This window comes from Poecilia latipinna, unplaced genomic scaffold (genome assembly GCF_001443285.1).
Source record: "Poecilia latipinna isolate Pla-1442-1.1 unplaced genomic scaffold, P_latipinna-1.0 Scaffold433, whole genome shotgun sequence".
Taxonomy (NCBI): domain Eukaryota; kingdom Metazoa; phylum Chordata; class Actinopteri; order Cyprinodontiformes; family Poeciliidae; genus Poecilia; species Poecilia latipinna.
In genome coordinates this window covers 330,644-340,999 of record NW_015113049.1, presented here as the reverse complement: position 1 = coordinate 340,999, position 10,356 = coordinate 330,644, and the positions used below count along the sequence as shown (strand labels likewise).

Sequence of the window (10,356 nt, the reverse complement as noted above, 5' to 3'; positions counted from 1 at the left end):
TTCAGCAATAGCCACAAATATATTTTTTGACTTGGTCTAATATTCTAGTTTTATTTTTAAAAAATTCATAAGCTATAAGTCATAATTAAAGAGAAATGTAAAACATTTCATTTCTTCCTTCTGGTAAATTTAGTTTTGAATATCAATCATAAACAAAATTAGATCTGGAGCCCAGGTGGACCCAGCAGTCTTTTTATCTGAACTCTGCTTTCAATTAGGGACCAACAATGACTTCTCTGAAAAGATTTTTTGATGATGATGATGATGATGATGATGATGATGGTGAAAGCTGTAAAGACATCGGCTCAGTAAACTGGGTTGTTCATTTGGTTGTCACAAGCATGTGGAAGAGGGTCGATTACTTGTTTAAATTTACTTTCAGTTACAGCGTGCATGAAATGCACTGGCGACCTGACCCACCTCTCACCTGTTGATCGCTGGATAAGGGTGTAAGATAATGGATGGATGGATGAAATATGAACCCAGCTGAGACACAAGAACCAACAACTTATAGATCTATTAAAATGTTTATTAAATGCTTTTCAATCATTTACAAAATACTGGTGTAAACATAAAAATTATCTCATTCGGTTGTATGCAAACAAGAAACGAGATGAAAACAATTCAGGAGGTGAACTGTGTTTGAATTATTAAATACTCCTCCCCCTGGCCGGGGGACACTAAGCAGCTGCTTCGTTCACTTTTGCCTTGGGCTGGCTGTGCTTAAAAGCCCAAATACCAGAGCAGATCCCTGTGTAAGATTATTAAAACGACACATTTAGCAACCAACTCAATTTTCATACATTTTTAAGAACTTTACTACTATTTCTACAAAGCTACATTTCTGATACAACCCGGAGTGCTGAGGTTGTTCTTTTGTCGTGCATTATTATGGACATGTACCCAGTATGTCCAGAAGGGGGTGCAAATAGTCCAGGTTGTGTCAAAAATGTGTTATGTAAGCGGTTATTGCTCAGCGTAATATGAATTTAGTTGGAAGAACTCATCTGAAAGGTCACACAATGTATCAAGACCCCAGATGTAATATTTTTAAAAAAAATCCTAAACAGCCATTAAAAATGAGCTCTCTGTGTCTGACCACTGACCAGTGCTTGCCCTTTGAGACTCAGTTTGATTGCTTAATCATGTCACAGATTTAAACTCTTTACATACTATCTGACGCGGATATCTGGATGTGTAATGATCCTCCCTTCCTGTGACAGAGTCAACTCTGAGTACACCTGGATGACATCATCAGGAACACAGCTGTGGCCTGATCATGACAACACAGACACAGAGAAGCTCCACCTGCTGTGAGATCAGAGACCAGACCAGCTGCCATTGCAGCAGACACGATGTGAGAAGCCCATGCAAGTTGCTTATTATTATTATTATTATTATTATTATTATTATTATTATTATTATTATTATTATTATTATTATTATCTGAGTTTTCAAGTGAGTAAAGTCCTCTGAATTTAAGTTTGAGATTACTCCCTGATAAAGCTATGTGCTATTATCTTTCGTTGGGGTCAGTCTAAGATCGTCCATCTTTTCCACGGAGTGAGGAAGAAGCTGTGATGTGATTTATATTTGTTATATTTATCTAGTTTAAATGTGCATGTTTTTATTCCCAGATTAAGAAACTGGTAAGTCTGAAAGATGTAAAAACTAACAGCACATCAGCACTTTTGAGGTCAAAAGTGCTGATGTGTTTACGGACATCAGTATCCTGGCATGCCATCTGAAGCTAGACGTGATGAACCCTTCGGCATTACGTCATGCCAACAGCTTGCTATCTTCACTGCTTTAAAAAAAACTAACTTTTTTTCCCCTGTGACTCAGAAAAGTGCGACAATCCGTCTCGTCCGCTGCACGTCTGGTATGCAGGGTGGGCCCTATGGATCACTCCCCCATTCAGGAATTTGGGAAGTTTCCTTCCATATAAGGACTTTTCGTTATAAATCGCGGCTAGAGGAAGAGAAGGAGGAGGTGGAGCCAAGGATCGATTAACAAAATTAAACCAAAGAGTACATAAAGCAGCAAGAGAAGTCATTTCTTAATATTTGTGTGGAAACCTTTCCAATGACCCCTTTATAATTCACACAGAAACATGTCTTAAGCTAAACTCGGGATTTATCAACGAACTCTGACCTTCGCAGTGGAAATTACGACTTTACTGGGTATTTTTAAAAATGTATTTTCACTTTAGGAAGGTGGAAAATCCACGTGCACCATGACTAGTAGAGAGTTACGGCTAATGCTAAAGTCAAACGTTGCTAGCAAACTGAACTTCTTAACCCTGAGGCACGTTGCTAGTGAACAGCTGTGGTTATTAAGGAAAAAGCCATCTTATTAAAATAGATAAAAAACCCTACTTACTATCTCACTCATATTTCTTTCCTTAAATAATATTATTTGTCAAATTATGTTTCTTTTAAACAGTGGAATTCAAGCACACTGGATAGAATTGAGAAGAAGCAACCTTATTGTCCCACAGGTAAATGGAAGCATACATAAATATGCATGTATGTATACATACATACATACATACATGTATGTATACATGTATGTATGCATATTTATGTACATATGCATATTTATGTACATGTATGTATACATACATACATACATACATACATGTATGTATACATACATACATACATACATACATACATACATACATACATACATACATACATACATACATACATACTGTGGTTTTCAAATAACCCTTGAACTTTACCGTATTTTGTCACATTACAACCTGACTACAAGATATGAATCTTGCGTAAACAGATTTATCAAATTATATAATCTGGTGCTCATGACGTATTTAATGTAAATGATAGCTTTCTATAAAAGGAAGGAATAACCAGCTTTGTTCAGGCTCCACCCAATAAAAATCCACCTCCATGTGGTGGTTCAAATTGCCCCGGTAAACCACACGCAGAAGCAGGAGGACTGAGAGCAGGGTACTATCTCTATATTTCTCTTTGACTGTTAAACCGTGGGAGCGCTCTAATTGGCGGCCGTAAAACGAGAGGAAGTAGTTTGTTCTCTACAGGGTCTCATTGGCAGAGACAGTCGAATATAATTAAGAGCAGTTTATTTTCAGACGTCGGTGTGCTCCTTTTAATTTATTTGAGAAAAGAAGTGTCAACAGTTTAACAATGGCTTCCTTCAACAAAGGTCCCACCTATGGGTTATCTGCAGAAGTGAAAAACAAGGTAAGTGCGTTGTGTGTAATAATTAAAAACTAACTCGTAACAAAGTTTTCTTTCCGTTATTTACACGTGTAGTTTTCATGGAACGCGAGTTGCGAAGTCACCTGGCCTCCATTTTGCCACGCGCAGCCAAGTTTAAAGGTGGAGGTGAAAAGGAGACAAAAGCCTGACATAAAAGTTAATTTTGTCTTTTTCACTTCTTGTCGTCGAGAAACTAAACTTTTTAAACAACTTGAAATAACTTGTAGTAATAAGATATTGAAGTTAAATTTCATTGTTTCTCGTGTTTACGAAAGTAAGTCTTAAAACCTATGGGCGTTGCCCATTGTGGCAACCAAGTTTTGTCGTGGCAAAAAGTTATCCCGCAGCACTTTCTTCCCCGCGTGCAGCCAGCCGCCCTGCATTGTGACCCGCATTAGCAGATAATGTAATTCACCTATTAGTCCCTATTATGATTGTCTGTCATAACCCTTTGTAAAGTCTATCTCTTATTCTGAGGTCGTTTCTCACTGCTCCCCTCCAGTCATTGCGTTTCCGTGCTGTTGGTCGTCATTTAACTTCTTCTCTGCGGTCATATTTCTAACCCCTGACTCCCTCTGTGAAAATGTCCCTGTGTTTGTGAAACGCTTAACAAAACGAACCCAATATGTGTAACTTAAGCGGCCTTCATGAGGGAAGCACCTTGTTAAGGTAGCCTGCATACCTCTTCATAAGAAAGTTTGAAAAGTTGGCTTCACTTCGGTGAAGTTCTGTTTGACTGGTTTTAAGGAATCCGGACCATCAGATCCAGTAAAATCTAAAGTACTCTGGACGATCAGACGTGGGCGGGATTATCATTAAAGACAAATGACATTATCAGTGCATTTTTTTTTTGGCATGATGGTCCTGCTTTAAATCTGTAGTTTCAAATCTGGGTTGAATTAATCAAGTAAGCTTGATTACCTATCACACTATATTTCTCTTGTTTTGGTTTGAATACCTGTACTCTTATTAAATGTTACCTCTCTTATCCATATGAGAATCCTACATTTACTAACAGTATGCCAAGCATAATACAGGAATGTACATTAAATTGCTTTAAATAAAAGTGTGAGTGATGACCAACATAGATGACACTAGCAAAAAATACTCTCATCTCCTCCCCATGAGGCCACCCTGGTACCAACTTCATGGAGGTTATCCTAGGAATGCATTGTTGTACACTAAATATACTCTCTAGGGTAGGGGAGGGTGACATGGACATAGAATTTTATTGCAATATTTAGTACTTTTGTGATAATAGTAAAAATTATTATAAAAACTATTTTTTGGTAGCTGTATGGTTGTGACTGCATGGCACAGCATTCATAGCACCACAAACTACTCTTGAAAAAAAATTCTCGTTTGAAAAAAAATCTGCAGGACACTTGAAGTGTTTATCATTAAACTGCACACAGTAACTGCATTTAATTAGATTTTCAAATTTACTGATTTTTATTAAGGCTCTTGTAGAACAAATTGTGGAACAAATGGTAAAAATAAAAATTTCAATAATACTTAAAATTTAATTGTTTACCATGATTAATTGAAATTTACCAAGACACATAAAAATTCTTTTCAAGGTAAATTTTTTATTCTTTATTTTTTTAACTTGCGAACTGCAAATTATGTCCTGTAACTCTGGTTGCTGGTTCTGAGGACTGATCTGATACAAAGTGGTTTAGATTGTGACAAAAGTATTGAAATTTAAGATGATTCAAATAATATAAAGTAATCTAGTCTCTACTTGGTGTTTTTTTTTCTTTTTTTCTTTTTTTTGAACTATAAATTTAAAATCTAATCCTTCTCATCTTAATTCCTTAGAACAGAGGTTCCCAAACTGTGGGGCGCGCCCTCTGGATGAAAAAAAAAAAAAAAAAAACATGAACACTGTATGCGCTGGGTTTTTACCTTAGAATGGCCAACTCTCTGTTATTCCTATGTCAATTTGATACAGTAGGGTCTTCCCATATTTGTGTCCTCTGTCACTTTTATCAGCAGTTAAAACTGTTTCAGCCGTTGTTAACATGTTGTAACCTGTTTTTCCGAGCCGCCTTTAAATGCAACATGAGCGCTACGACGCTCTCGCTGGGTTTACACCTGTGAAGGAGACCTGCTGCTGCTGTGCGGAGCTACGTAGGTTTGTGATAGAATCACGGCAGCAAACCAGCAAAACGCAAAGAACTTTTCACAGTTTTTCCCTCCAAACTAACCGACTGAGTTGAGTAAAGCTGTTGGATGCAGGTAAAGTTAGCTAAAAGATGACTAGCTAATATCAATACAGAACCTTAAGCTTAACAAGTACCTTGTAGGCTACCGATGTTGGTGTCTATTTTCAGCTACGTACATTCATTTTGCCCCCCAAAAATGCTGGCCCTCGAGTACCGACTTTGGACACCCCTGCCCTAAATTGACATACAAATAACAGAGAGTTGGCCAGTTACCCAGCACATACAGTGTTCATGTTTTTTTTTGTTTGGTTTTTTTTTTCATCCAGACGGCTTCCCGCGCCCCCTCTGCAATGGCATGACACCCCCCCTCCCAGGGAGCGCGCCCCACAGTTTGGGAACCTCTGCTATAAGCTGATGCTGGAGATTTGGGCATGCTTTTCAACATGTTAAGCAGCACGCCATGAGGAATTTAATACATGAAGCTTTCTTGAAAACAAAACATCTTTTGTTTTGTTTTAATGACTGAACCAGGCTGCTGCTGGCCAAGTTGCACTTCTTGTTGTGAAGACTTCTCAGTTTTTTGGTTTTTCCTGTCTCTTTCCAAAGACTATAACATACCTCCACATCCCTCAGATATTTTTTCCATCTGTGTTCTTTGGAAGTGGCCTTGTTTGGGAGAAGGGGTCAAAGTCCCCCTCCCTATCCCTCTCTCTTGTCTTCAGCAGAAACTATGCGGATTTCCCTCTGTCTACTGCTGCCTCTCTCCTTGCTCATTGCAGTGGCATTTCCTTTCATAACTCAGAAATGCGAGGCATTTAAAAGATGAACTGCTGTTTTTCACAAGTTCACACATTAAAGGTGATGTTTTTTTTGTTTTTCTGGGGGGGAGTTGGGGGGGGGGTTAAAATAAAACAAAGTGTAAGGGATGATGTTACCGTTGGCTACATTTAAAGGAAGACTACCTGATTTCTTATTTGGGATTAAAGGAATCACATCAAAGTGGGAATCTAATTTCTCTGTTTGGCATTGGAGGCAGAAAGAGTTTGTGGTTGTTATGACAATTTTCTCCATCTCCATGGAACAGCAGATGAAAATGGGATATAAATGAGAAGTTTGGACCCTTTCCCTTTGGAACTGCCTTAAACATACAGATGAGTTGTTCTGTGAGAAGTTTAGTCTGTTAGCTACAGTAACCTTTTTGCTTATTGGTGCAGAATGTGTTATCTCCCTGGATCAGCACGCCGAGTCCTGCTTCTTGTTGCCTCATTGAGCTTTTTTTTTTTTTTTTTTTTTTTACTCTAGGGCTGGGGGCCAAATTCCTAGTGCTCAGCTTGTCACTATAAATTACATCTTCCAGATTCTTTGTGGGCAATCCAGCTTGCCACTGTTGTCTTTAATAGGTGGCTATCTGAAGGAAGTGAGTTTAATTAGAAAGTAGCTGTTCCTTAGAGTGCAGCCAGCTGTGAGCTCCTTTGTGGTGGTGTTGGGCCTGGAGAGTCTGCGCGCACACACACACACACACACACACACACACACAATTCAACACCTTCACTGGGGGAGCAGAAGTGTTGATCTGTTTCACTCTGGGTCTCCCCTGTTCCACTGCTCCTGTCACTGCAGACCCAATCACTGTTTATGTGACCACAGTTGTCTTCCTGCAGGCCAAACACTGGCTGCTGTTCTCCTGCTTACTGTCTCAGTGACAAATGAAATTCTTAGAAATCAGTAACCACTCACAATCCCGCCCCATTTTTAGCAACTTGGCTCTCTGTGATTCTCAGGAAAACGGAGCAGCTTAGCAAACAGGAAATCGTTGTGTGTTGTGTTTTCCTTTATTTATGTGACAAACCCCTCTATGATCACTGCTGTGAGCAATGAGGCAAATGTCTTAAAGGGGCAGTATTATGTAAAATACACTTTTTTGAGCTTTACATTGTGTTCTATTGTTGTCTCATCAAAAATACACCTGGAGTGTTTCTTTGATTCTTTCATGCTGTCATGCATGTTGGAGAAATGCTTTAATCTCCATGGCAGCTGGGCAAAAATGGCTGGTTGGACCTATCCCCACCTCAAGGTGCAGCTCCTCCTCGGAGCAGCCGAGAGCCCAGACGCTCTGGATGAAGCTAGGTGTAGAACAAAGACCTGGTTTTTAAAACTACTTACCAGTACAAAATTGGTAATGTTATTAAAGAGTTAACAGAGGAACCATGTCGTGATGACTTCCTGTTAGAGAAGTTTTTAAAGAGAGAGTGGCCCAACTGCAAGGCTATGAATTACAATATAAATATCTTTCATTTTATATATACAGCATTTTATAACTGAAGTTAATATAGTTACTTTGCCATAAAATGATGCTGTAATTCGCTCAAAGCACATTCAGACACAAGTGGGTTCCTCCAGCTGATGAATTTATTAAAAATTCAGCACATGAAAACTGAATAAAACAAACACAATAGTAATTTACTCTTGAGAAAATAATACAAATATTGATCTTCAACCCCTGCAGACTTATTAAATACACATTAGCATCTAATGAGTGAATCCATCAAGCGAGGAGGAGATTATGGTGGGAATTAGGGGTGCACTCATAAACTTGGCCTGATTTTCTTCATTTTGAGAGATCGACCAATATTTACAAGAAAAACTGATCGTATCTAATCTGAAAATCAGCCACTGTCATCTTTGCTCTGCAGTGACAGAGGGCCGATTGAGGTTCCAGCTGCACGTGTGCGGTTAACAATCACCTCATTGTTGCCTTGGTTATCTTTTTACTCTTTCAGTGACTTTTTAAAGACAATCGATATCGGACAAAATCGTCAGGTTTTTTTTTTTTTTTTTTTTTTTTTTAAAGATTAGTGATTGGCCAGAAAACTGCAATCGGTGTATCACTAGTGGAAATGAATGCTTTTAATCTGCTTACAAATACAAAACTGCATTTACTGTTTGAAAATCTGGAACTGTGTGAAACACATATTTGACCTCTGACCTTTGCCTGGCCAGATTGCACAGAAGTATGACCCTCAGAAAGAAGAGGAGCTCAGGATCTGGATCGAGGACATCACCGGCTGTCCCATTGGACCAGACTTCCAAAAAGGCCTGAAAAATGGAGTCATCCTGTGCGAGTAAGTGGCGCTCCCAGGAGTTCACTATGCTGAGCCTCAGGAGTCGTGATTGTGTTTTTTTTTTTTTTTTTACTTGATAACTTCCCCCTCTTCTTTTCTCCAGCCTCATCAACAAACTGCAGCCAGGCTCTGTGAAAAAGATCAACCAATCAGCTCTGAACTGGCATCAGGTGAGTTAGCTGGCAATTAATCTGCTTTTCTTCTGATCCACTGCAAGGAGTGGCTCCTTTACAGAACAGAAGGCTGTTTGTTACACAGACAAGACCATTAACAGTGCTCCAAGTCATGCCTCGTCATGATGGCTTCCTGCTGATTAGTTGCAGAACTGGCTTTCTGTCTGAGCTTTTTATTAAAGTAAAGAACTCATGCAAACAGTGAAAATCTTGAATAAACATTGGATTTGGTGTGGTCCTAGCTGGAGAACCTGACCAACTTCATCAAAGCCATCACAATATACGGCCTGAAGCCTCATGATATCTTTGAAGCCAATGACCTGTTTGAGAACGGCAACATGACGCAGGTCCAGACGACGCTGCTCGCCCTCGCCAGCATGGTGAGTCCTCAACTAACCTTCACAAACACCTTCTACACCCATGATGTCTTACAGGAGGTCCTGTTTAGTTTCAGTCCATGCTTTAGTTTAGTGCTGGATCTAAAGGTTAACATGTAGGCATCTAAATTTCAAGTCTATAAAAAGACTTGTCCAGATAAAAAATTTTTACTTTTAAATTTTGAGTTTGTTCCTTTAAGTTCTAGCTGGGGAATTGCTGTGCCAAAAGTAAAAGATGGTGGAACAAATCCACCTGTTGGAGCTGCTTTATTGCACAAGATTCAGCCTTTTCCACAAGCCAGTGAAAGGAAAAAAATACTCAAAACTTTCTTTGGCTTGGGGAATTAAAATGAATACATTGTTACTTGAGCCATCTGCTCATTAAGAGCCTTTATTTAAACAGATTAAGGACAATGACATGATTAAGCAAATGGTTGGCTTAATCCTGTTAGTAACCAGTATGATACTGACTGTACAGACACATTACAATGTGAAGTCACATGGCAAGCTCCCCCCTGCTGCCCCCCCTCAGTTATGCTAGCTTGACTTTGACAACCTTAACATGTAGCTGTACTGCAGAATTCAGTGTTGTCTTTTGTTTCAGGGGAAAAAAAGGCAACCCACAGGATAACTGACAGATCATCAGCAGAGCTGGTGTTTAAATTAGCTAAAAAGTTGCCACTGTCTTCAGATGATCACTTATTAATAATAGCTATATAAACATCAAGCCTGAAAACAATACTGCAACAGACTGAATGTTCTGTTCTTTGTGTGGGAAATGTTTCACAACAATGCAATTAATGTATTGGGATTAATTGCAAAGAAATATGCAATCAATTGCTATGGCAACAAGTCTGTGTGGCACAGCTGACACCAAAAGCAAGAAAAGAGTGCAAATGGCTTTGTGTTATTTTTCCCATCCCTGTGGTGCTATAGCAGCATGTATAGTTGCAGTGGCTCACGGCTCTCCATTTCAGTGCTATTCTTTTTTTCTTGTCATTTTGCTTTAAAAATGTGCAAATCTGTTTTGTTTTTTTGTTTTGCGTGACTTTTTGTGATTACAGAATTGCGAAAAGCTGGACATATTGCATAGGCTAATTTTTGTAGAGCAGATTAATAATCATTACAAAAGCAATTGACTCTCATGCAAATAACACAACATGTATATTTAACATAAGTTACTAAATGAGTACATGTTGGTTTTTGTAATTCATAAACATCTTAATTCTATCATAATGGTGTAAAATGAAACCTGCTGCAATCCCATT

The 10,356-nt window shown here is 38.8% G+C and overlaps 1 protein-coding gene across 1 annotated transcript in view; it reads left to right on the top strand.

Moving 5' to 3' along the window:
* The first annotated feature begins 2,942 nt into the window (after positions 1-2,942).
* The window catches only part of cnn2 (calponin 2), a 19,741-nt gene continuing 12,327 nt past the window's right edge, over positions 2,943-10,356 (top strand). The window contains exons 1-4 of the mRNA XM_015038212.1: positions 2,943-3,230; positions 8,417-8,538; positions 8,642-8,708; positions 8,954-9,091. Of these exons, the coding sequence (XP_014893698.1) occupies positions 3,174-3,230; positions 8,417-8,538; positions 8,642-8,708; positions 8,954-9,091 (384 nt within the window). The 5' untranslated portion in view covers positions 2,943-3,173. The remainder of the gene's footprint in view (positions 3,231-8,416; positions 8,539-8,641; positions 8,709-8,953; positions 9,092-10,356) is intronic.